Genomic DNA, 27,217 nt, shown 5'->3' with positions numbered 1-27,217 from the left:
GAGTTGTATGACTTTTGTTTCAGGTTTTACCACAGCACTGGGGGGTGGGGGTGGGAACAGGGAGGGACAGACAGGAGGGGTACGCAATAACACACAAAGGACACTGTCCAAATCAATCCCCCAATTCACCTGATTACTTCAGAGGTTCAGCTTTCCTATGTCCACTAGCATTGTTTTTATTGTTATTCAAATAAAGAACAAGACAATCAGAGGTAGATCCCTCCCCCTTCCCTATGTGTAGTCTCTCAGTGGGCCTGTCCTATCCACTGGCTAGACCGGCTGCTGGTCACAGAGCCCAGAGGACCCTGGTCTCCACCACCCCGGTGCTTACAAGCACATGCCACGGTGCTTGGCTTATTTATTCATTTACTTTGAGTCCTGGGATAAATATTGAGTCCTTATGCTCCTGCAGCAAGCCTGCAGGCACATCTGAGCCATGTCCCCACTAACCCTGAGCTTTTAAATGGTAACAGATAATCCGAATAACTCTAGATCATTCTAGTTCTCCCTGCATCTCCCTTCTGTTCCCTTACATTTCTTTCATGATGAAGAATCAATGGATAAACATTGCTTTTTGTTCTATTTTTGTTTTTCAGTTAAATGTCGCTACACTAAATCAAAGTTCTAAAATACCAGTGTGCAACTTGTCTTCACACACACACACACACACACACACACACACACACACATTCACCTGTTCATCCTCGGGGGTCCTTCATGATATAAAACATACTACACACACACCAGCCTAGTCCCAGAAAGTGCTAGCTTAATGATGTTGAAGCTGAGTGTGCACATGTGTCTGTGACGTCCACACAAAACCAACAATGCACTTCTCAGAACACGTCTCCGTCATCAGTGACACAAGACTGGTCTGTCTTCCTCCCACTGAACAGAATCTGATAACTAGGGAAGGACACTGTCCACTGTTACATCCCTTGGACTCAGAGAACAATATAAACCGTCACGAACCTCTTCCTGTTTTGTGAGGCATGTTTGGACATACCACTGAGAGGAGGACACTACATACATGATGCACACAGCCTTACTGTTTTGGGACAAAGAGCCATGAGACTACAGATGTTGAGCCACACTGTGGAATGTGGGTGGACTGGTAGCTGGCATAACTCCTACTAATTTTAATGCCTATCTAGGAGTCACTGCCTAAATCTGCAGATTCAGAGAACTACAAACAAGCACAGCCTCTCGAAAGTATTTTGTCCTTGTCCTGGGGGTAGCCACTGCTTAACCTACAGTAGAAGGGTCCTATTTATATTTAACTATTATCCATCTTGACTGTGTGTCAAAATCTGTCCCCCAAGTAAGGTCTGGCCACTTGTCCTCAATAAGTTAATAAAGCGTTGAATTAATAGTAAAAAGCAGAAAGGAAATTCGGTAAACTGTCATTTTCTGGCCAGTCTATTTGCAGCAGTCGGCAGCAAGCGCGTCACACCTTCAAGCCGCCTTCTTGCCCCGGACGTCCACAAGGTCGCAGTACTTGGTGACCTCAGGGCGCCCGGGGACCGCAGAGGTCGACCCAAATACCATCAGGTTGTGTGCGGGTGAGAGCACGAAAGCTGGGCAAGCGCACTAAGTCCCGCAGAGCAGCTCGAGCGCCCTCCCACTACGGTTAGGTTTAGCCAATCGACGGCGCCGCCCTGACGGAAGGGAGCTGTGCGTCTCTGCGGGTCAGCCGACTCATTTCCGGCGGGCGGTGCTCCGTGGGAGGCGTTCCGGGTGGTCAACCCTCGAGAAGCTTTACAACGTCCCGGCCGAGGCGAAGTGGGTCTCGGCCCCTCACAGATCTCCGTGTCAGAATTTTCCCCTTGCGCCAGCGCGGCCTCAAAGGTCAGGGCTCGCCCACTCTCCGGTCGCGCCGACCTGACCTTTCGTGGGCCCTGGGGCGGGGGCGGAGGGGGGGGGGAGTTCTCCGCGACTTCGGAAACAGGAGTATCAGCCGGGCGTGGTGGCGCATGTCTCAGTACTCGGGAATCAGAGGCAGGAGGATGCCCGCGAATTCGAGTTCTAGTCTACTGAGCTGTAATGTAGGACAACCCCCCCCCCCGGTTTTTTTTTTTTCCTATTTTTGGTAAACGTCCCAAAAGCATTTCCTCTGCCCAATACCTGTGGTTTAGTTTTAGGGAAGCACGAAAGAGTTGAAAATGTTAATTTCCCGCTACAAATGGCACGTGTAACAATCACGATCTGCTCAAATGACCTTGATGTGAGAAATTAGATTAAATATGGCAATTGCTTCAACACACCAATTTTCTTGAAACCCAAGGGAAGTTGTAGCTTGTCCGTCTCCCCACAATGCATAATGACCTGAGAAACGTTGAGTGAAAAAGTTCGTGAATGGTATGGGGCTGTTCTAAGAGGCGTCATCATGACCAGAATTACAGCAATATATTTTGGTAAATGCTTGGGTTTTTTTTTTTTACTTTGTTCTATGAATATGTAGTGAGAAATGTGTTCGAGCTGTCTTGAGTGTTACTGGCACTATTAACTAATGCTGGCAGCGTGTGGGGTGGGCGGAGTGTGAATTTTGGCATCAGAATATCTGAATTTGTCCAAGACTGCAAGACCTTATAGAATCATTTTATTTTCCTCTACCTCAGTCTTCGTATCTGTAAAATGAAAATGATGATATGCTGTATTAGTTACTCTTCTCCTTGTGGTGGCAAAGTACCTGGCAAGACGTAATTTAGGGAACCGAGGGTTTACACTCCCCTCCCTGCAGGGGCTTGAGCTCTGAACACGTGGCATTGGCACGCAAGAAGTAGATCTTCGAATACCAGTGCTCAGTTTGCCTTGTTTTTGAACCTTCAAGGAGGGACTGTCCCCATCCCGCAAATGATGCCCCTCACATTTGCGGTGTTCCCAATCTAACGTCCTCCCACGTCCGCGCACAGGGCTGTTTCCTTGATTATTCCACATCTTGTCAAGTTAACAGTATTCACGGACACCTTCCAAAGTCAAAGAGAAACATCAGCATTCTAGCTGGAAATACTGAGATCCAGTCCGGTGTGGGGCACATGCTTTTAACCCCAGCACTTGGGAAGCAGAAGAAGGCCAATCTCCATGAGGCCAGCTTGGCAGAAGGGAACATTTAAAGGTTTGGGGTGGGAAGGACTGAGGGGAGCTCCTGCTGTGTAAGTCAGCAGTTACTAATAGCAAGTCTGTTCCACTCGTGTCTTCAGGACTTTGCTCAATCCTGGGTTAACATCCCCGAGGCAAGACTGGCAGAGGGAAGGGAGGGAAACCGCATCACACAGCAAGCAGGAAGGGGAAAGGACTATTTCTGGGGGGTGGAGGGAGAATCCAGCTCCCAGAGGTAACAACAGCATTGGAGGCTTTTTAAAAAGATTTATTTTTAATGATGTTCCTCTTGTGTGTAGTTGTGTGCGTGCATGTGTGCGTCCTTGGAGGCCAGAAGGTGTCATGGGGGGCCTTTGACATTGTCCTTCCAGGCAGCTGTGAGCCACCTAATGTAGATGCTGGGAACTGAATGCAGGTTCTCTGTAGCACTTAGTCACCGAGCCAATTTCTCCAGCCCCAATATGTGGGTTTTAAAACTGCGAGCAGGGTATTCACTGGATAAAACCAGAGTTGACCCTGCTCCGTTTTCAGTTCCTGCTGGTGGTGTGGAGATGTCAGGATTGTGGACTTCTGTCCCCTCAAAGTATTGACATGGCATTGCCACCACCCCACCATGTGTCTTACCTTTTTTTTTTTTTTCTTCAGTTGTTTCGTGCCACAGCAGCCAACCAGCTTTCTGTGCCTCCCTTTTCTTGTTCTTCCATTTTTAGCTCTGGAGTTTGGAATGAGGGGCCCTGACTGACTCATGGCTATGCAGGCTTCCTACCCTGGAACAACAGCCTCCGCCACATTGTTGCTTTGAGACAGGGTCTCCCTCAGTTGCCCAGGCTGGCCTGGAACTTGAGATCTTGCCTCAGGTCTCCAAATGATCCTGTCTAGAGGTGCAGGAATGGCTTCATATCCTCTGCCAATTAAAGATCTAGAAGGCAAGAAGGATGCATTACCACAAATCTTGGGAGGTCTCCATAGAGTCACCATAGAGACTGGGGAAATCAGGATCTCTTCATTACTAGAAAAATTAAAGTATAGATCAGATGGGAGCTTGAGAATTATGTAAGCAGAGTTTAAAAGAAAACCCCAGAGAGTCAAGCTGTTCATCTTGAAGCCACCCCAGAGTAAGAGTATGGAAAAGATAAAATGGCACAGGGGTCAGCACATGGCTGCAGGGGACAGCACAGAGGTGCCAGGACTCAGCACATGGTGGCAGGACTCAGCATATGGTAGCAGGCAGCCACACAGTGAGGACAGGAGCTTTAGAAAAGAGCGAGAAAACTCCATGTTAAGGAGTTTAAAAGCATCTTTCCAGCATCAGGAAAAGAGAAGAAAAGGGAACAGTTGTGTCTTTCCACTCCAGGGACTCCAGAAAGGAGTCGCACACCTTCTCAAGGTGAAGCTGCCTTCCTGGGGTGTTCCCAGCCAGGTCCCTGAACTGCATCACTGAATTAACCCTGAAGGGAAGAGACCAGGGCATGTGTTCCCCTAGAGGTAGATTTCATTCTTCACTTAAGTACATGGGATTACAGGCATGAGCCACCAATCCCCAAACCCTCTGTGGATCTCAAAGCACACATCTGACAAGTTGCCCAGGTCTTGTCACTCCAGCTTCCTGTACTTTAAGACAGCTGGCTCTGTCTTTCCCCTTTGCACAGAGTGAAGAGCCCATCCATTCCACAACTCCTAAAACAAGTTCTATTGTGTACCTGACTTACTTAACAATTTTAAAAATTAAATTCTGAGGGTTGGGGATTTAGCTCAGTGGTAGAGCGCTTGCCTAGGAAGCGCAAGGCCCTGGGTTCGGTCCCCAGCTCCAAAAAAACAAAACAACAAAAAAATTAAATTCTGCACAGCCCCCTCCAGGTTGTAGGGATCACAGTTACTGGAAGGTTTGACCAAAGTTTTAATGCCTGGGAATTTCCAGTTTATAACCTATAAACTATGAACCTATAATGGAAATCAGCCAATGTATGTGGGGTAGTCAATCTCTATATAGGAAGGAAAGCAAGTTTACATCCTGTCTGGGGTTTGCATAAAGTTCTGAGACTTGTCAAATGAGCTGACTTTCTCTGTAGTGGGTACAGATAGGACCAGGTAAGGATGAGTCTCTCCCCTGTAAGCTGAAAGATATTTATTAACTACTTAGGAGAGGGCCAGCGGGAGGGCTCAGCAGGTAAGGGTGCTTGTGGCACACCCAAGGATCTGAGTTCCATCCGAGACTCTTGTAGTAAAGAAAGAGCACACTCAGTAAGCAAGTGGTCTTCAGTGAGCCCCTGCATGCACTCTTTGGCACGGGTTGAGATGCACACACAATAAATGTCAACCCCAAACTGTAAAACACTGAAATAAAATTAGATAATAGTTTATCTTATCGTAGATGTCAGCGTTGTCTAACCTGAGGGTGCAGTAGGGCATTTTATTAGGTGTGTGTGCATGAGTGCAGTGCCTGTGGAGGCCAGAAGAGGGCATTAGATCTCCTGGATCTGGAATTAGAGGCAGTGACGAGACTCAAGTGGATGCTGGGAACCCAACCTAGGTCCTCTGCAAAACAAGCAAGAGCTCTTAAATTGACTCCCTCCTGCCCTCGTGTGACCCAGGGGACAGGGTGACCAGGAAGGGACAGTTCTGGGATGACCTGGAACGGAGTACTAGCAAGCCAGGGGCAAATAGAAGGGATGTCACAGTAAGGAGCAAGAAAGGGAAACAGTCCACAAAAAACGGGGTGTAAGACGTCTTCCAAAAACGACCTTGAACGTCAGCCTCCAACTCGCATATGCTAGAATTACAAGTGTGGGCCACTGTGCTGTGTACTTTTATTTTCTCTCCCTTTCTTTTTCCTGCATTGGACAAACGGCGGCGAGGGGGAGTGGTGGTGGAGGGGATGGTTCAAACTCTAGCCCAGTCTGGCCTCGAACTCGTAGCCACTATCCTCTTAACCTTTGCAGGGGCAGAAACCCTGCAGATCAACCGCGCAGGCGCTCGCAGGGTGCTCAGTACCATTGGTTGGGGGAGGGAAGGGCGTGTTAAAACGGCCGCGCAGGGTTGGGGATTTAACTCAGTGGTAGAGCGCTTCGGTCCCCAGCTTCGGGCAAAAAAAAAAAAAAAAAAAAAAAAACGGCCGCGTAGTATCCTCTGTTCTCTCATCATCCCGGGTCCTGAGCTCAACCGGACGTGACGCACACCGAGGCGGAAGCAAGAGGGTGCGCAGCCTCATCGCGCATGGTGCGCATGCGTGTTGTGTACAAATCTGTGCGACTGAGCCGGGTACGGTGTTCCTGCGGGACTGTCTGTGGCTTCGCGTGGGTGGAGGAGGCGCGGCTGCAGGTCAGCGCCCCGGGGCAGGAGGAGGCCGGGCTGTGGTCCGCCCGTTGCCCGGGGAGGATCCGGGCCCGGCGGGCTGGGGGCGGCGGCCGCGGTGCATGCCGGGCTAGAGCTCTGCACAGCCCCCTCCGGGTTGTGGCGAGCACAGTTACTGGAAGGCTTAACCAAAGTTTTGATGCCTGGGAACCGCGCAGGAAAAACACGCGGAACGTGCTTCACAGTGGCGGCTAACTGCTCTCGTCCGCGGTGCAGAGCCGTCTGGCAGGGTTGACCTCCTAAAGGGATATTCCATCTTTATTAATCATTAGTAGTGTGGTCAGAGACTTAGCACCATTGGTCTCCCCCAACCTGGTCCAGACATTTCAGCAGTTTATCGGAACAGCAACAACAGCAACAAAACCTTCAAAATTTACAAGTTGGTTTTTCTACCAGTGAAATTCAGGGTTTTTTTTGGGGGGGGGGTTCGAATAATTTGGTTTGGGTTGTTTTAGGGGTTTTTTGTTTTGTGTTTTTTTGAGACAGGGTTTCTCTGTGTAACCCTGGCTATCCTGGAACTCACTCTGTAGACCAGGCTGGCCTCGAACTCACAGAGATAGATAACTCCTGTCTCTGCCTCCTGAGCGATGATACTAAAGGTGTACTCCCGGCTCGAACTTTCTCTTCCCTTCGCTCTTTTCTCTCCCCTCCCCCTCAATATTTTAAGAAAGCCTGCCTCTCCATAGTGTGACTGAGACGCAGGGCCCATTATGTGACCAGCCTTTGTTAGAAATTGGTCCTAAGAAAGCACAGTACTGGAAAATGCAAACAATACTAGCACACATTAGCAATCCCAGATTTACTGTTTTTTTTTTTTTTTTTTTGGTTTTTTTTTCGGAGCTGGGGACCGAACCCAGGGCCAGAGCTGGGGACCGAACCCAGGGCCTTGCACTTCCTAGGTAAGCGCTCTACCACTGAGCTAAATCCCCAGCCCCTACTGTTTTTTTTAAAAAAGATTTATTTTTGGTGTATCAGCGTACTGCCCACATGTATGTGTGTGCGGTGCCAGCAGAGACCAGAAGAGGGCGCCGTATCGCTTGTACCTGGAGATACGCAGTTGGGAGCAGCCTTGTGGGTGCTGGGAACTAAACCTTGGTCCTGTGCTCTTAACCACAGGCCATCTTTCCAGCCCAGCCACCCCGTCGTCTGTTTTCATCCTGGAATTAGAGCGCTGAAATGCTGCCATGTGAAATAGTTTTACCCTAAGCACCTGTCGCATAGAAGATATTACTCTGTGTGAACAGTTGGTTGTTACAGTGGCAACATTTTCAACTTTTTTCCCCGTTTTTTTAGGTCTTTAAGAAATAGAAATGGCATCCAAAAGAGCTCTGGTCATCCTAGCCAAAGGAGCAGAGGAGGTGGAGACAGTGATTCCTGTGGACATCATGCGGCGAGCTGGGGTGAGTTCCCCTCATGGGCAAGCCCTCCCTGTCTTAAAAGGAGGGGACTCTTAAGTCATTTTTACTTGTTGTTGATGTATGTGAGCCCGCATCGTATGGTGCAGATGTGGAGGTCAGGGGCTGTGTGTTGTCTCACGGGCTAGCCTGGGCTCCTCATCCTGTGTTTATATAACACGGCAAGCTTTCAGTGCACTCATGTTTGCCAGGCTTACCTTGTGTAAGCGTTTCCTTACCGCAAGGATGTTAGCTCTCTGCCTCTTCTCACAAACCCCAGGCAGAGACAACTCAGCCGCGCTGGTTTCCAGTTAGAGCAGGGCTCAGCCCCAGGCAGCCTGTTCATTTCTTTATAGCAAAGGGCCTGACACCATGGGAAAGCCACTGCCCCTCTCCTCCAACGACAGCCTTACGAAAGTGGAGGAAATGCGTCAAGGCTTCCGTTTATCCTTTGTGTGCATATGAATGTTTGCCCGCATGGCTGTGCACCACACAAGTGCCCAGGACCGGAAAGAGGCCAGAAAAGGATACCCGATTCTAGGGTTGTGGGTGGTTGTGAGCCGCCATGTCGGCGCTGAGAACCAAACCCTGATGCTCTCAACCACTGGGCCACCTCTGCACCCTCTTAGTAAATGTTCTCTTGTGGGGTTCATTTGCGCAAATGTGAGGATGGCTGTTCAGGCTCTGCACCTGAAGGTGGCGCTGCTGGGCCAAGACTGTGTAGTCATCGTCACTGGGTTTTGACAAGTTGTCTCCAATGTCCCCTACTAAATGTTTTGCAGGATAAAGTGTTGTTTAGTTGTTTGGTGTGCACTTCTGCTCTGGGAAAAGCATGTGAGGTTTGACTGATAACAAGGGTGACCCTCGCATGGTGGGTTATTAGGATGGCCCGGTAACTCATTTCCCAGACTCAACACTTGAGGAATAGAGGGTGTTCTAGCCAGGCCATTCCGGGTAAACCAGAAGAGACCAGGAATTTGCCATTGCCTGGGCTTGGTCCTGTCCTCCCTAACGAGTTACTTACAAACCACAGAATGGGTGTTAGAGTTGCTGCCCCGCACTGTGCGTGCTTTCCTGTTCTTGAATACCTGTTCTGTCTCTAGATTAAAGTCACCGTTGCAGGCTTGGCTGGGAAGGACCCCGTGCAGTGTAGCCGTGATGTAGTGATTTGTCCGGATACCAGTCTGGAAGAAGCAAAAACACAGGTTTGTTTTGTCCACATGGACTCTTCCTGCTTGGAGCTCATTAGTTCTTTGAAACAGCGTTTGGCCCTGTCTGTGACAGCAGTTAGAACAGACTTCCTTTTGGAGAAGGACTTGGCCTGGGTGGAGGCTCTGGAACCCTTAGTCAGTAGGTGGGTGGGGTGGGCAGCGTGTGGCTTAGTGGGAGAACACTTGCCTAGGAAGGCTATGTGTTCCATTTCCAGCACCACAAAGACTAAGTGGATGGCACGTACTGCAGTGTATACTATTATGATAGCACTCGCGCTCGCTCTCTCTCTCTCTGTTTGTACTTTTTAATTTCACCATGTTTAAAATTAATTAGGTTTTTTTTTTGGTGTTCGAATGTTTAAGATATTAGGATACTGTGATTTTTCTCTTCCCAAAGTTTCATAATGCTAACTTTTTTCTTTGCCTTTTAATATTTGGGTTTTTATTTTTAGCTATTAAAAGTACACTGCCTGTATTTTTTATTGAAAAAGTCACATGGTAGAGACGTTTATATATAAAGTTTATATATAAACATATATAAAGCACCCCTCTTATCTCAGGCTGGTCCCTGTCCACTGCTGGGTGTATTTCGTCTGCGAGCATCTGTGGAGTTGATGAATATCTGTTTGTTTTGGTGCACATGAGTGTGGTGGCTCCCTAAGGCCCTGTGGTTGGCGCTGTTTCCTCTCTACCCTGGTACATTTACACTACACATGCTCCCTGGGCTTCCTTCCGTACATTTTCCATCACAGATTTTTCTGCATTTTAAAACACACACACACACACACACACACACACACACACACACACACATATATATATATATATATATATATATATAGAGAGAGAGAGAGAGAGAGAGAGAGAGAACGAGCGAGCACGCACAGCACACACCCCAGAGAACAGGTAGGGTGTTGGGTCCTGTGCAGCTGGAGTTAGAGGCAGTTGGGCCCCATGTCAGTGCATTTTTTTGTTTGTTTACAGTGGTTTTTTTTGTTCCACAAAAGGTGCACACCTTTACCACCTTTATTTGTTTCATTTTGGATGGTTTGTTATTGTTGTTTTGAGAGTGCAGCTGGAGTTAGAGGCAGTTGGGCCCCATGTCAGTGCATTTTTTTGTTTGTTTACAGTGGTTTTTTTTGTTCCACAAAAGGTGCACACCTTTACCACCTTTATTTGTTTCATTTTGGATGGTTTGTTATTGTTGTTTTGAGACAGGGTCTTGGTATCTGGCTGGCCTCAAAGTTAGTAAGTAGCTGAGGGTAGCCTTGAACCCTTGACCTTCCTGCTTCTACCTCCTTCTATGGGTGTGCACTACTATGCCTGGCACTTACTTATTTTTGGTGTTAGAGTCAAACCCAGGCCCTCAAGCATGGTAAGAATGTGCTCTACCACAGAGATTCATATAACTCCACCCCCAGACCCCACCCCTCACACCCCGCAGGCATACATGCTGTTCTTTGGCAGATACTGGGCTGCCATTTAATACAGTAAAACTGAAGTGTTCCCTTTTGTTTCCCGACTCACAGGGACCATACGATGTGGTTGTTCTTCCAGGAGGAAATCTGGGTGCACAGAACTTATCTGAGGTAAAAACTGCACTGTCACAAAAAAAAAAAAAAGCTTGTGGAGAAACTCACAGCTTCTGCCTTGTCGCCTTGGTATGCTTCAGGATGTGCTGTAGGCACAGGAGAAGCAGCAGAGGTTAGCTCTGAGTCCAGCCTGCGCACACAGTTCTGAGAACAGCGCTGCAGATCTCTGCTGCACACAGGCTTGGCGAGTGTGGACTGGCGCAAGGCTGCAAGCTTCCCAGCTGCTGCAGCAGCAGAGTGGGTTAAGCCTAGAAGGTGCTGCCTGCTCTGTCATCGGGGTTGAGGACAGCTGCAGGACCACAGACAGGATGACATGAGAGGCAGCCATTGCTCTTTGTTTCGAGCTCTATGTGAAGAGTCATGCAGGAGAGGCAGGAGCAGGGAGTGGGCTGTACCTCCTGGGGGTCTTTTCCCTCTGCCATCTGAAGCTGCTGAACCCTGTGTCCCCTCACTTCTGCCTCTTCTGGAGCACAGGACAGGGTTATGTGTCTTGGTGACTTTGCTTTGTCTTTCCAGTCTTTATTGGGCCTTTCTCTTGGGGTGAATGCCATTGACCAGGCTTGAGAACACAGACACACTGGGAAGCTGGTTAGAGCGCTTTCTGGGAAACGGCTAGAAGTGAGTTAGGCTGGGAGTGACGGTCTCAGTGGTGACTGGCGTTTGGGTTCTCTCTCTAGTCGGCTTTGGTGAAGGAGATCCTCAAGGAGCAGGAGAACAGGAAGGGCCTCATAGCTGCCATCTGTGCGGGTGAGTAAGTGCGGGTGTGGGGCATGCAGCGGCTGAGGCACTGGCCAGTCTCTCAGAGCTTGACTGCACACAGCTTGCCTTCATGAAGCCAAAAGGCGCCCACACTGGCTGTTTGGTTTGGGTGGCATGAACTCCTGTCTCGGCAGCACTGAGCCCAATTGTTGAGCGTTCTGTCTCTGTGCCCTGGGTCGCTGTCTGTGAAGTTCGGTGTTTTCCCTGTTTGGTTGACCTCAGGGAAAATAAGGCTTCTGGAATCCAGCAGACAGCTTGTTCCAGCACATCTCTGTGCCAGCAGTTAGGCCTGCCAGGAGAGTCAGCAAGAATTTGACCGGCACAAACGCCACACATCTCCCCGGGCTCGCCTGCCTCTAGGGCATGACTGAGCCTTGGCTTGAGTGCTCTTGAACACTCCTGCTTCAGATGAGGGCTTTCGTCCATGTCCTGAGCCTTGAAACTCTGATCGTTTGCTTCCTGGCCCACTTAAAATCCATGCTGTTGCTTTAACATCAGGCGATGTTCTGGCATCTGGCGTCTTCCTCATCCGATGCCTGAAGTGGTCACAGAACAAATGGACAGTGACTGAAGGGATGGATGGTTTCTTTGGGGATCAAGGGACTCTATCCTAGCTCTGGTGCCCTGGTTTCCCCCCAAGGGACAAAGCAGGTGATGCAGGGACCTCTGTGGCTATTTGTGTCTTGTTGAGATGACGGCACCTGTCGAAGCCATCTTTCAGGCTAGGCACTATGCTATACTCTGCTGTTTTAAAACTTTCCCTGGGGCTGGAGAGTTGGCTCTGCAGTTAAGAGCGCTGGCTGCTCTTGCAGTTCAGTTCCCAGCAACCACATGGCTGCTCACAACTGTCAGTAACTCCACTTCCAGGGAATCTGACATCCCCACACCAATGCATATAAAATAAAATTAAATAAAAATTTAAAAAAATTTCCCCATTTGGACCGGCTAGGAGACCAAGCTATAACCGCAGTGCCGTGGTGGTAGAAGCAGGAGTACTGTGAGTTTAAGACCACCCTAGGCCACATAGGAGAGCCTCTCTCCACAGAAGAAAAGAAAGAAGGGAAAACGTGAGGATAAGTTGTAAGTCCCCAGTGCAGGCCCTAGCATGGCTGAGTTGTATGTGCCTAGCGTGTGGGAAGTCCTGGCTCTGTTCCCAGCACCAAAAACACACATGGGAAGCCAGTCTTACTCCCAGAAGTGGCAGGTTGTGGGCATCGGGATCCAGGGATTGCTGCTTGAGTGCACAGTAGAGAGCCAGTGGGAGCCCCTGCACATCAGCTCCCCTGACAGGGCCCCGGCCTGAGCTCTCACAGCCACAGCTCAGGGGTTTCTGTTGGTTGATGGTTGCTATCCGTAACCGTCCTGTCCTGACTGGACGGGAAGTCTTTCGCTGTGTCTGGGTGACCAGCCTCCCTACGGTTTGCCTGGGTTTGTTCCTTAGACTTGGCTGAAAGTAAACAGCAGTGTCATCGTCTTCCGTGTCATGGACTAGAATGTCGGCAGCTGAAGCTGGCTTGCTCGCTTGCTTGTGCTCAGTCAGGCCTGAGGGCCAGCCCTTCCTCCAAACCTAGTCAGTGTTAAAAAAAGAAACTAGCAGTCCTATGTCACCGTCTCGGAAGGATAAACAGAAAAACCGGGGCGACTCGGGCAGAGGACGGAGCTCTGTGATGAAGCCTGTCTTCATCAGCAGGAGGTCTCAGTTGTTCGCCTCACCCTTGGTGCTGCTGAGTCCAGAAGAAAGTCATTGCAGGGAGGCTTTCCTGAGGAGTCAGGGAGAGAGAGGGAAGTTTGCAGGGGAAGGGGCCCTGGGAGTCAGAAGCTTGGGGTGTAAGGGTTCACCTGGAACCCAAGGAGTTCTAGTTGGCTGGGTGTCCTTCAGGCGTCCACCAGGCGGCGCTGTAGGAAGAGGCGGGGAGGGGGGGCCCTGTCTGCTGCCAGTTCCCAGAGCTAACTTGGCATGGTCTTCATCAGAGGCTCAGGTGATGGCAGTGGTGATCAGGCCATTAACTCCCCCCCCCACCCCCCACCCCCCAAAAAAGAAACAAACAGTGGTTAGTTGCTTTCCATGACGGGACGGCAGCCATGCTTACCTTACCAGATGTGCTCACATAGGCTCATTGCAGATGCTCTGTGTAAGCCATGGTATTTAGAGTGGTGGCTATTCACGCTCTAGGTGTTTGATTTAGAAGAATACTTTTCCTGCTAAGCGGTTTTGGTTTGTTTTTTCTCTCTTTTTCTGGAGCAGGGCCCTCTATGTGGTCTTCATTGGCCTGGGACTCGCTCTGGAACTGGATCTGTAGACCAGGCTGGCCTGGAACTCACAGAGATCCACCTGCCTCTGCCTCCCATGTCCCTGGGCTCACAGGGCTGTGCTTTGGTTTTACAGCACAGGGTTTCTCTCTAACCTCTCATGCGTATTCTTACATCTTACTCCTAGGTCCTACGGCCCTGCTGGCTCACGAAGTAGGCTTTGGATGCAAGGTTACATCGCACCCACTGGCTAAGGACAAAATGATGAACGGCAGTAAGTATGTCTGTACCCTGTGCTTTTCCACTGACAGAGTCCTAGAACCGGGGGGTTCCCCGGTGTGGTATGGCAGCCTTGTTCCCTCTATGCCCCTCTCAGGGGCACTTGCCCAGCCTGGTACAGAGGAGCCTCCCAGCCTCCGCGCATGAGACACCAGATCCCTGATTCAAAAGTAGGAAGGATTATGAAATGCAAGCTTAGTTAGTGTTTTCACCAAGTCCTGAACAGCACCCACGGGTAGAATTGAAGCCCCAACAGCAGCTTCAGCCAAGACTGTTTCCCCGAAGTCCACAGTTCCACAGACTCTGGGGATTGTCTTCAGGGCAGGCCAGCTCCTTTGGGGATGTGTTTGCTTCCTGCGTGTCGGCTAGCATCTGGGTTTTATTAAGTCTATAAAAGCAGCTTCTCTTTATGGTAAAGCAGGCAGACTGGGTGTGCAGGGTGAAGCGAGGCTAGAGGCCCCTCCCTTCTCTCTCCTCCTCCGCTGGGCAGTGAGGCCTGTGAGGTGTCTTAGGGGGTCTGGAGCACCCCGCGTCCTTTCTAGTTACTCTCACTCAGAGCCACTTGGCCCTGCAGCCCGTGTTTGTGTTTGAGATGGGACCCACTGTTGCACAGGTAGCTTGAAGCCATCCTCCTGCCTCAGCCTCAAGTACTGGGCATGTAAGTGTGTGCCATTGTGAGGCTGTAGCGTCTCACCTTAACCTTGTTGCTTTCAACGTTTGCAGGTGGCTTCATTGCTGGTGGGATCTCCTGTGTCTTGTGTTTCTTTGGCTCCTGGTGTAGACTGTGGTTGGTTTTGCTTCTTTGCCTGTGTGAACCCATACCATCAAGAACTTTCTTTAAGTTACTGTTTTGGTTTTAGTTATGTGTGTGCACATGAGCAGAGGTGTGCACAGAAGCCAGGAGAGAGTGTCATGTTCCCTGCAAGCTGAGTCACAGGCAGTTGGGGGAGTACTGGGGATGGAACCTGCGTCCTCTGGCAAGAGCCCCTAACCACTGAGCCGTCTCTCCAGCCCTAGAGCTCCCTTTTCAAAGTAAAATAGTATACCATGCATTTTTAAAGAATTAGTAGCCTTTTTATTTTATAGGCTAAGGTTCAGTAGTAGAGTGTATGTTCGGTGTACACAAGACCTGGGTTTAACTGCTAACACCGTCATCCCCAGTGGCACTGAGCGCACTGGCTGTGCTGGAACTCGATCTGTAGGCCAGGCTGCCTGTGCCTCCCAGATGCTGGGATTAAAGGCGCATACCGCACCTGGTACATTACAGCTTCAGAAAGCCCACAGCTGGGCCCACCCACATCACCCATGACTCAGGGCGCTCCACAGACTGGCTCCACTACAGGCCAGCCTTCTGCAGTGTCTTCTCAGTTGGCACCCGGGCTTGCCCTGTGACTGCACTTCTGCATGTTGTAGGCTTTGTCCGGAGTGCTGTTTCCCTGAAAGCCTGTCGCTTTGTTTCAGGGTCTCTGAAACTGAGTGGCACTGCGCTGTTCTGAGCTCTGGCTCTTGGGGGCTGTAAATACAGATGCTGAGTCTGTGTGAACCTTGTGAAGTGAGGTCATGGTGGGGAGAATGACAGGAACTGAGGCTGCGCTGTGCGCAGGTGCTGGTCCTGCGTCACCTGAGCTTCTGAAACCTAACTGTTGAGAGCATGCAGTGGGACCTCAGAATTTACAGTGCCCAGCACTGGAGCCTACAGTGCTTCGGCAAGGCAAGGAACCATCTCCCCAACCCCCTTCTGTGTAGTGCAAGGCTTCCCCATTCCTACGTCTTAGCTAGGCATGGGATCAGTAAGTTTGGCCATTGTGCCCCCTCAAAATCAGTCTGAGGAACTGTAGCCTTCCTCCATGTGACTGTCATAGGTGAGGCTCTTCTGAGGGCTCCGTAACACTTGATAAACCTCTGGGAAGGGGAAAGGCCTCTTCCTCCCCTGCCCACAGCAATGAGAACTGTGTTGGGTGAGCACCATTCCCACAACAGCAAGGCCTAGAGAGTTCAGGCCGCTCTGAAGGGCAGGTTAAGGAGGGACCGGACCCCAGAGCCACTGTGCTCAGAGGCTCTGCCTTTTCTCGAAGGACCAAGTGGAAGGATTCGAGGCTCTCTGGGCTTCAGATCTCTATGGAAACTGTCTTATAGTAGTGTTCCCTAGTTGTCACAGACAAGACCTAAGTAGTGAGTGATTTATGTCTCTGTGTTTGCACACACAGGCGGCAGCCTTCAGTTGCTTTCTCTGAAGAGATTCTTTCATGTCTGCAAATTTATCCTGAACCCCCAGTCCTTCTCCCCAGCCCACAGCCTCCCTGGCCCCACTGCAGCCCCGGTGGCATTGGTACTCTGTGAGGCTGTTCCTCATTGTGGCCACTAGGTGGGGCCATTGACAAGTACTCACCCTGGTTGAGCCCTTTAAACTTCCTGCTTAGACTGAGGCTGGGTTTCTAGTGTTTCATTTAAAATGTCTTGTCCTGGTTTAGCCATCAGAAGGTAGGGCTGGGTGAACCGAAACTTCCCTTCCCGTGGTGGTTTCCGTCTTCTGTCGTGTAGTGTAAATGGGAAGTGTCTGCTGTGTCCTCTGGGCAGCAGTGAAGTGAGTTTTGAATGAGATAGGAAGGCAGGCTCTTCCAGGCGTGGCGGCCCACTTAGAGGAGAAGCATGCTTCTGGGGGCCTCAGTGAACTCTGGATGTCCTGGGTTCGTCATTTCTGGTAGCGACAGGGTACATGAAGCTGTGCCCAAGCATCTTGGGCTGAGGCCGTGTTGGAGGGTCCCACTGAGCGGGGTGTGGAGGTCTGTGATCATTCTTTGTGTCGGTGTGTCTGCCCCTCACCATCAGCATGTGGCCCTCTTCCCACAGGAGCCCTGGCCTTGGAGGCCTGTATTCCTGTTCTCTGCCTGCCCTCACTTCCCACATCCACTTCTTCCCGAAGGTTCTGTCCCAACCACCCCTTTCTCTTACCGCCTCTGTGCCAAGGCCCGGGCCCAGAGAGCCTGGGCAGAGGGTCTCCTAGGTACTTGAGAAAGTGGGGTTCTCTGCACAGTGTGCCCTGAACGGCGCCCTTCGTGCTGAGGGAAACAGTGGCCAGGGTGGGACGCTGGTGCAGAGCCCCACTTGAACAGTGGGCAGACCGTCTCAGGGAACCGAGTCAGGGAACTTTCACCCTGGACTGCAACTGCTTCCGTGTTCTGGTTAGACAGGCAGGGAACAGAAGAGGCCCCAAGCACTCTGAGAAGCAGCTGATAAGAAAGCAGACTCAGCTGCTGCAGCTGGAGGAACGAGCGTGGCCCAGCTGTGGGGTCAGCAGGCCTGCTCCAGGGCCACACTGGGTCGGCCCAAGGACCGGATGCTGGGACCATGGCTAAGGCTCACTGAAGGCAGCCCTGGGCTGTAGGGTGAGGATTGGAGATGAGTAAGGCCTCAGCGGGCAGGTGGATGTTTGGAGCCTGGGTCCTGTCTTACAGAGACAGAAGGTAGGGAGCTGGGGAGCCTTGGTGGAGCCCACCCCATTGCTTTAGTTGCTCAGAGGAGCAGGGGAGGCAGAGGCTCCCAGCTACCAGTCTTGTGTGGCCTGAGGCTGCAGAGGACCAGGCAGTCTCTTCTCCCCACTGTTCTGCTCTGCTCTGCCATGGCGCCCTGGTGTAGGAAGTGGGGAAGTTTGTCACCAGTGCCCGCAGAGGTCTCTTCACCTGTGCCATTGGTCCCTTCTACCCATCTTGCCTTGCTTTACCATTGTTCCCACAGGGCTGCAGTGGCCTGGAGGGCCGAGGAGACAGACCTTGGTAATAGCTGCAGCCTAAGTTTCATTTACTCACTGAAGACCAGGAATGGCAGCAGCGTGGTGCGGAAGGGTTCTCTATGGCCATCATAACCTAGCATAACTGTGTCTGCTCCCTGTAGGTCACTACAGCTACTCAGAGAGCCGTGTGGAGAAGGACGGCCTCATCCTCACCAGCCGTGGGCCTGGGACCAGCTTCGAGTTTGCGCTGGCCATTGTGGAGGCACTCAGTGGCAAGGACATGGCTAACCAAGTGAAGGCCCCGCTTGTTCTCAAAGACTAGAGCCCAAGCCCTGGACCCTGGACCCCCAGGCTGAGCAGGCATTGGAAGCCCACTAGTGTGTCCACAGCCCAGTGAACCTCAGGAACTAACGTGTGAAGTAGCCCGCTGCTCAGGAATCTCGCCCTGGCTCTGTACTATTCTGAGCCTTGCTAGTAGAATAAACAGTTCCCCAAGCTCCTGACGGCTACCTTTGTGTCTGGCTTCTTTGTGATGGTGTGGGCTGCATACAGCCTCAGGCTGAAGGAGCTGCTCAGCCCTTCCACTGTGGACTCGTCCTCTGACGGAGGGGAGCCTCCTGGGCTCCTCAGTCGCCTCCAGCCTGAGACGAGAGCACACAGGGCTCTCACTGAGGAGTAAAATCTGCTGGGGGTGGGCCTCATCTGCCCTGACCATATAGCCCAGGCTAGGTCAGCCAGTACACAAGGCCTTTTCTCTTTCTCTGCTGGGGTAGCCAAGAAGAAAGGTAGAGATGGAGTACCTGGCGGCCATCCTGTCACTGTGAGGAAAGAACCTTACAGGTACCGGCAGCTCCGGTTGAAGCAAAGCTGGAAACTGCACATCATTCCTGAGACAAGGATCCCCCATGTAGCTCTGACTTTCTTGGAACTAACTGTAGACCAGGCTGGCCTCCCACTCAGCAGAGTTGCTCCTGCCTCTGCCTCTTGAGTGCTGGGGATAGATGCACGTTGTGAGAAACACTAGTAAAGATAACACAGAAAGCCGAGGGAGAAAGAGATGCGGTGGGGGTGGGCAGGCTGGCAAGACTGACGTTAGGGGCCACGCTTACCGTGAGATGGGGGTGGAGCTGGGTAAGGTGGTACACTGGTTTGATCCTGAGGCAGGAGGATCATCCACAAGTTCAGCGCTCTCACAGTGAGCTCCAATACAGCCAAGGCTACAGTAGGACTCTTCACTCAGCCCCTCATCCACTGAGCACTCTGCTGTGTGCCAGGCCCCCGTCACAGGACCCAGGAGTAAGTCAGTGGGCTCATGGGGTACATGTACATGTCCTGTGGTGAGAACACAGGCCTCCCTGTTGAGGTCCTGGGGAAATCTGAGAATGAATGGGCTGGGCTCTGATAAGAGGCCTCAAGCAAAACAGAAAAACCGCACAAAGGCCAAGTAGTTGCTGGCTTGGGGTGTGGAGAAGCAGGGAGCGGTGGGATGAGAAGGATCTGGTGAGTGGAAGCTGGAGAGGTGGCCAAAGCTGGCCGAGGAGGCCCAGTTGTCACCCTTGTCGTAGAAACAGGCAGCACCCCCGGCTTGCTAAGGCAGGCTAATGGTGGAGTGACCAAGGATGGACAGGCTTCCACAGGAAGCCATTCTCACACGTCAGCAGATAGAGGAGATGGCAGAGATGGTGAATTTGGGTTTCAGCTTGGATTTGAGGTACCTATAAAATATACTTTATCTGGTCATGAAAGCCAAAGGCCAGGGGTGGTGCCTGACACCTGGAACCCCAGACCCTGAGGTTGAGACCAGCCTGGGTCACGTGGTTCCAGGCCAGCCTGGGCCAGAGCGAGAGAGACCCTTGTCTCAGGACGCATTATCCCAGCAGTCACCAACTGTTCTCTGAGAATAATTGACTGTTAATGATGACTGTCCTCGGACTCCACATCCCGAGGAGCATCCCTCCAGCTCTGCGTGGTTTCCTGGAATGTCATCTATAGGGGGAGAGATGTGTGCTCCAGTCCCTGCCCTGGAGCAGCAGGAAGTGACTGGACAGCCAACCCTGAAAGGTAGCTTTGGAAGTGATATCAGCTTGCGCATCTGGAGTGTGGAGTGGGCTCCAGGAAGCTAGCTCATCAAACTCTCACCTCTGGCTAGTTTCGGCCGGCTGGCTCTGGGGTTGATAAGATTCTAGCCCCTGGGCTACTCTGCCTGCTGTGCTAGTCCAGCCTGCTCCTCTCCAACAGGTGGCCACGGACCCAGAATTGAGGGGGTGGGGTGGGCTGCATAGATGGAAAGGTGGCCTGGGGTTAGGAATGGGTGTAGTCCATCAGTGGACTGCCTCTTTCTCTGTCTGAAGTGACTCAGAGTGACTCCTTGGTATGCTGTTCTCTCCCTTTTTTGGTAAAACTTTGTTCACCTCAGAGCACAGTGACCCTGATGCCCCAAGCCTGTGCTAGGAGGGGCTGCTCTCACCCAGTCCAGAAATCCTGACCCTTGCTCAGAGCTCGTCTTCGTGGGGCCAGGTACTCAGAGCCTTAAGCCAGCTGCAGAAACGGCTTTCCTCAGCTGACTTCTGAGCCAGCTCTGTGGGCTGCTGGCGGTGGGCAGAGCGGTAGGGACCGTTGATTCTTTTCTGGGTGTAAAGTGGTACCCCGAAAGAGGAAGACTCTCTCAGCACTTCTGTACTTAGCACCTAAGCGTGGGGGCCCTTCTGTTGGGAGTGGCCTTGGTACCTGCAGTTTCTTCCTGTTGGGCTCGAGGATGTGCCTTCACACCCTTAACCTCTGATACACAAAACCCAGGTTCGATCCCTAGTACCACCACCACCACCACCACCACCACCACCACCACCACCACCACCACCACCACAACAAAAACCAACCTTGGGAACGGGATGTAGGAGAATCAGAATTTCAAGATCACTTTTTACTACATTATCAAAAGTGAGACCAGCCTTGATCACATGAAACTGTGTCTTTTTTTTTTTTTAAGATTATACTTATTTATTTTATGTATGTGGGTACACTGTATCTGTCTTCAGACACACCTGAAGAGGGCATCAGATCCCATTACAGATGGTTGTGAGAAGACCTTGCCTGTAGAAGTTATGACCCCATCTGTTCTCTGCCATGGTGTGTTACAAAGGCCACGGGATCCAGCAAAGCACACTTCTTACATTTAGTGTGTGGCCAACTGTGCCATCCTGGAGGTTGGTCCCTTGTTCCTCGCTCAACTGATGCTCCACTGAGATTGGAGGAGAACGTTAGCGTCCAAAGCTCATTCTGCAAAAGCCTCTGGGTGTCTTTAGGAAGTGTCTCTTCTTTCCCTTGGTGAGTGGACAGCAGCCAGACCTCAACTAAGTCAGTCGCTGGTCCTGGCTGGCTCACACAGCCCGTTATACAGGCCAGCTCCATCCCAGGAGCCCCCATGGAACCAGAGAGTGTGCCCTGGGTGTGGAGCCCTAGGGTGCCCTGACAGTTCTGAGCCTCAACACTGGGAAGAGGGCAGATTTGGGGTCCGGCATGAACACCGTCACGGTCTACTCTGCTTATGAGCTATCATGTCAACCTGACACAAACTCGAGTCATTTTGGAATAGGAAACTTCAATTGAGAAAATGTCCCCACCAGACTGACCTGTGAGCTTGAGAGCCCCTTAAAGACTCTCTCCGGACCACTGCGTATTTTGAGTTAGGAATCTGTGATTCTGGTCAGCTGGGGCTAAAGAACAAGCTCTGATTAACCAGAGACCAGCACCACTGAAGTGAAGGAAAGCCCGGCTGGTCTGAGACAACTGGCGTCGATGAGCTGGACCTGAGAAGTTAGCGGTGGTTGAGAGACACATCATGGAGGATGGTAAATTCAGAAGCGTCCCCTTGCAGTCAGCACACAGAAGTTGTGGTCCAGAGGGGGCTGAGGCTGCAGCCGTTCGAACTTGATGATGTGTAAGGGTCACCCAGCTGGTACTGGTTGTGAAGATAGGAAGGGGTCATAGGGAGCAGCTGCGACATTGTGTAGCATGGCTTGTAGAGAGCCCATGAGAGGCTGTTGGTGAAGGCTTGGAACCATGTGGCAGGGTTAGAGTTCCCAAGAGACCGGGAGAGGCTATGGGTGAGGGTACAGCTGGTTGCAGAGACCCCGATGTTTTGGAAATGTCAGTACCATGGGACAGTCCCCAAGGACGGCAGCAGAGGCTAGCCTGGGCTTAGGAGACAAGTTGCTATGACAACCCTTTTGAAGACCAGAAAATCCTGAGTGTGGCAAATCTGACTTTGCGCCTTAACTGTTAGACCCTTGGCTTGGCTTTGCCTGGACTGTGACTGTGCCTGGTTCTGTCCTCTCGGAATGAAAAGGTATTTAACTTACTTTGATATTTCTTTTCTGGAGCCCACAGTCGAGAGACTTTAGAGATTCGGAGAGGTTGAAGAAAGACTTGAGCTGAAGAGACTGTGGATGTTTAAGGAGAATGGACTTTAAAAACCGTCTGACTTTGTGAAGCTGGGACTTCTGGAAGTTGGGATGGTTTATATTGTGACAGTGATAGGAGTTCTTGGGGATGGGGAAGTAAGGAGATTTTTGGTTTAACGGTGATGTGTTTGTGTGACAGGAAGTCAATTGAGCAAGCTATAAGCTGAGTTCTTTCCCAGCTCCCTGCCCTGCTGGAGTTTCTGCCCTGACTTCCCTCAGTGATGGACTGTGTGACCTAGAAGTAAGGGAAATAAACTCTTCCCTTGGTCACGGCATTTCATTGAGGCAGTAGAAACCCTGACTAAGATCACTACCATCATCGTTATTGCACCTCCGCCATCACTGTCACTGCATTCTCCCCCTCCCCCTCTCCCCTCTCCCCCCCCCCTCTGTTTCAGGACAGAGCTTCAGCCTCCCCAACAAGCCCTGTCACCAGGACAGACGAGATGCACCACTTGATGCTTTATTTTAACTTTGCAATTTTGCACTTAAAAAAAATTTTTTTGGGTCTAGCATGAATGCATGTTTGTAATCTCAGCATTCAGGAAACTGAGGCAGGAGGATTGGCCTGAGTTCCAGGACAGCCTGGGCTTCATAGAGTGGCCAACTCAGACAAGTTTCTGCGGCTGCGGCTGCTGCTGCCGCTGCTGCTGTTTTAATTCAGTCTGTTGGTAGAGTTTTTAGGTGGCTCAAAGTTAAATCAGAGGGACTGGACATTAGATGGCTCAGGGCTGGCGGCTGTTGCAGAGGACCAGGTTTGTTTTCCAGCACATGCAATTTGGCTCATGAACTGTAACTCCAGTTCCTGGGGATCTGACACTCTCCTCCAGCCTCCATGGGCACCGTGCAGACGGACACCACCACATGTCAAAACAAAATGTAAGCCTCAAAAAGCAAGGCATTTCAGGGCCTTGGGGACACAGAGCCACTATGCATGAGCCCTTGGGTTTGATCTGCGGCTACGTCATAACTAGTTTGTCAGGAGGTAACGTTACAGAGGACAGTCACTGTTTTCAAAAACAGAAGTGTGATAGCAGGGACGCAGACCAGACGAACTGCACTTGGACGACAGAAGGTGCTGAGGGAGAAGCGGGAGGGGCTGATCCATCCTATTGGATTTGCATCTTTGAGGGGGGAGCTCTTTTGCACCTAGGCAGTGAACAGGAGACTCACACTTTTAATCCCAGCACTTGGGAGGGCAGAGGTAGGCAGATCCTTGAGTTCGAGGCTAGCCAGCCTGGTCTACAGAGTGGGTTCCAAGACAGCCAGCCTTGAATGGTACCCTGCTAGAACCTCTCTGTCTTCCCAAGCTGTGGTGGTGCCAATCCTGTGTCCCTCAGACCTCCCTTCTCCCTTTTGTGGGGCCAGTGAGCCCGCAGGCTGAGGCTTGCTATGTGGTCAGTTTGCGTATGGTGGTGGACCATCAGCCCTAAGAGCCAAGCAGGGAGGTTTGGTCCCTTGTATTTGGATTGCAGCCACTTGTCCAGGGGAAAAGGAAGTGTGCACAGCTCACAGGCAAGAATGAGGTCACCACATTTAGGACCTGGTTGTGTGGCTTTATGCAGGAGCCACAGCTGCTCAGTACACTTACCACAGTGATCCCTGGTGGCGGATTATACTGTGTCCTTTTAGCCTGTGAGACATCAGCTCAGCGCCGAGTCTGTCTCAGAGCATTTAAGATGTTTTAATCATAAAAATACATCTGTAGGAAGATCTCAACCCATGAAAGCCTTATAAAGCAAGACTTAAAATGTTGTCTTCCTTCCCGCCCATGTCCTCCCTGCCCTCTAGGGAAGCCCACCTTGTCCTCCTCCCTGCCTCTCTGGTGCGAGACGACCCACCACGTTTGACTCTTTCTCGCGCGTGTGAGCATTTATTTTTAAGTGGGTACACAATGGGATTCATTGTGTACACTGCTTTGCAAACGGGCTTGTTTTACAACTCAGTAGGACTTGGATGTGCGCCAGGGTCAGACTGCCTTTGCCTGGGCGCGGGGGAGTATTTCTATGGGACACCTATGCTGTCGTGTATTTAACCATACTTCTATGAACCGGGAATCCCTTAAAATCCAACAGGCTGCTCGCAGGACACAGAGAAATCAAGCTGGGCTGACCTGAAAACTTCCTCCTGGTGTCGAGCGTTCGTAGCGCAGGCCTCTGGGGGAAGAAAAGTCCTCAAGGATATTACAGCAAGCCCTCCATGCGACGGTACTGACCTGCCAGTCAAGAGGAGCTGTGAAGGTTACAGGGATAGCCAAACACTGAAGGCCCGCTCTGCAGGAGGGGGTTCATGCTTGACACTGAGAGCCTGAACCAAAGCCCATGGCTCCAGAGGGTATAGGCTGTAGTAGGAGAAAAGTACTACCATTGTTTCTCTAACATATTCATGTTTGTGCCCCCCTCCTAGTTAAGGTTTCTATTGCTGTGATAAAAGATCATGACCTAAAGCAGCTGGGGAGGGAAAGGGTTCACTTCAGCTTACGTTCTGACCGCCACACTCCATCACCGAGGGAATGATGCTGGAGCGGAACTGAGGCCATGAAAGTAGAACCATTCACTGGCCCGTTCACCTACTTTCTTATAACAGTCAGGACAGCCTGCCCTACGGTGTAGGGGTGGGGTGAGGAGGGAGCTGAGGTACAGAGGTCAGAGGAAAACCTGCAGAGGTGAGTCCCCTCCACCATGTGAACCAGTGACTGGGCCACCATGCTTGGCTGTCAGAACCTGCAATCCTTATTCTTTCCTTTGGCGTTTTTCTGTCTAAAACTAGATGCTTATCTCATTAATTCTGGGATTTTTCTTCTCAACTGGGCTGTAGGCCGGATTACTTTTAATCCCAGCACTCAGGCATATCCTTGAGTTCAAGGCCAGCCAGCCTGGTCTACAGAGTGAGTTCCAAGACAGCCAGAGCTGCACAGAGAAATGCTGTCTCAAAATAAATAAATTTAAATAAAATAAATAAATGGAAGGATTTTCTTCTCTTCTAATGTAAACATTCAAAGCTATGTTTTATGTATCACATGGACATGTATGTGCAAGTCTGGCCACTTTCGAGTGTACATAGACTTTGTTTTGTTTCTCTGGGTTTTGTAGTGATCCCTGTGTTCTGGTCTTTGACTTGAGTATAACCCAGTCCGGGAGCCTGGGCTTGGTTCTCACCTTTACAGTGGCCATTTTGGTAAATTGGTCCCTGGGGGTAAGGGTAGGGGTGGAGAACAGGCCTTCCGTCTAAGCAGCCCCTGGGGCAGGGGAATTACTGGAACCTCACACAGCAACTGGGAACAAACTACTTCAGGCAGCTGCTTAGCCATATCTGAAATCAGCAAATAGCAATGAAGCAACCCACCCTCCCCCAAAGACCACGTCCAAGAATGTTGTAAGACCAGAATCTCCTTCTGCTCTGCCTGGTCCCCTGAAACAAGAGCCAACCAGCCCCTGTCCTAGGACCTCCTCCCTGTAGTAGCTCTGTAGCAGGGGGTAAGAGAAGGTGGTGGGGTGATGATGGTCAAAGTGGTGCTGGAGCATAAACAGGTAAGAAAGCCTCAGGAGGAAACGAAACATTGTGTACAACTAAGAAATGCCCATTTGGGGTTGGGGATTTAGCTCAGCGGTAGAGCGCTTGCCTAGCAAGCGCAAGGCCCTGGGTTCGGTCCCCAGCTCCGGGGGGGGGGGGGGGGGGGGGGGGGAGAGAAATGCCCATTTAAAACAAACAAACAAACCTTCAAACAAGGAAATGGAGTTTCAAGATAGCCCTAGGTCTGCTCTCTTTGGTTGGTGATCTGTTTGTAACATCCTAGTAGCTAGAAATGGTTTTTCCATCTTTTTAAATTTTTTTTTTCCGAGACAGGGTTTCTCTGTGTAGGCCTGGCTGTCCTGGAAATCCCTCTGCAGTCCAGGCTGGCCTCAAACTCAGGGATCCGCCTGCCTCCAGAGTGCTGGGATTAAAGGCCTGTGCTACCACCGCCTGGTTTCATTCTATAGCTGCCCTTACCCCATTTAAGGTTCCAGGCTCTAAACTGTGAGGGATGAGGTAGCCTCCAGCTGCTCTGGTTCCTCTGGCCTCAGGACTTAGCCAATTTGCAACAAATGTGGGCCACCACCTGCAGAAACAGGCTGTGGGCTATGGCCCTGCCCATCCCCAGGGAAGCCTTAAAATTAAGGGGCTTCAGACGCCTCCTTACCTCTCTCCCTGCTCCTCCCTACCTCCCCTTCCTCTTTTATGGTCCCCATGGTCACGTGACCCACCCAGATTTCCCCCCTCCCCCACCCCATTAAAGCTCATTGTACTGAGGGTAATTTTGTATCAACTCCTTTCCCTAGCTTCTTTCTCTGCTGAACAGAGAGGCCCTCTTCTCTCTCTAGGGAGGAGAACTTAAATATCTATCAACTGAAAACATGGGTAACTATCTCCAAGTTTGCTTTAAAGAATGAGGCCTGGTGGCCTTTAATCCCAGCACTGAGGAGGCAGAGGCAGGGGGATCTCTGAGTTTGAGACCAGCATGGTCTATAGATTGAGTTCCAGGATATCCAGGACTACACAGAGAAAACAAACTTGTCTTGAAAAACAAAACAAAACAAAACAGAAAAGACAAAAAGAAGGAAAAACCATTTCTGGTTACTAGGACGTTACAAATAGAACACCAGTCAAAGAGACCCAGTACTATTGTGAGACTTCATTTTGAAGGTGTTTTTAATCAGCATTTATTAGTTGTACACAATGTTTCATTTCATCATGACATTTTCTTTTCTTTTTGATTCATTTATTTATTACATATATAGTAAACAGCTTCCTGCCTGCATTTATGCCTACAGGCAGAAGAAGGCACCAGATCCCATTACAGATGGTTGTGAGCCACCATGTGGTTGCTGGGAATTGAACTCAGGACCTCTGGAAGAGCAGTCAGTGTTCTTTTTTTTTTTTTTTTTTTTTTTTTCCACGTGGAGAGGTTTAATGAGAGAAGAAGAGGAGAGGAGAGGAAAGGCCGGCCATGAGCACGTGGAGGGAAGGGGTGGGGGTAGAGAGAAAGGACAGGGAAGAGAGGAAGAGCAGGGAAGAGAAGAGAACAAAGAGAGCTAGCAGTCAGTGTTCTTAA

At 50.8% G+C, this 27,217-nt stretch overlaps 1 protein-coding gene across 6 annotated transcripts; it reads left to right on the top strand.

The window, feature by feature from the left end:
• The first annotated feature begins 1,698 nt into the window (after window positions 1-1,698).
• Window positions 1,699-25,095, top strand: Park7 (Parkinsonism associated deglycase). 6 transcript variants are annotated; one of them, NM_001277251.1, is given in 8 exon segments: window positions 6,320-6,417; window positions 7,291-7,349; window positions 7,744-7,850; window positions 8,948-9,049; window positions 10,585-10,644; window positions 11,325-11,394; window positions 13,844-13,930; window positions 17,827-18,174. In NM_001277251.1, coding segments are annotated over 6 exon segments (570 nt in total). In that variant the 5' UTR covers window positions 6,320-6,417; window positions 7,291-7,349; window positions 7,744-7,760; the 3' UTR covers window positions 17,988-18,174.
• The last annotated feature ends 2,122 nt before the right edge of the window (window positions 25,096-27,217 follow it).

This window comes from Rattus norvegicus, chromosome 5, assembly GCF_021556685.1.
Source record: "Rattus norvegicus strain SHRSP/BbbUtx chromosome 5, alternate assembly SHRSP_T2T, whole genome shotgun sequence".
In the NCBI taxonomy this organism is placed as follows: domain Eukaryota; kingdom Metazoa; phylum Chordata; class Mammalia; order Rodentia; family Muridae; genus Rattus; species Rattus norvegicus.
The sequence above is the reverse complement of the archived record's forward strand: the minus strand, read 5'-3'. Positions and strand labels throughout refer to the sequence as shown.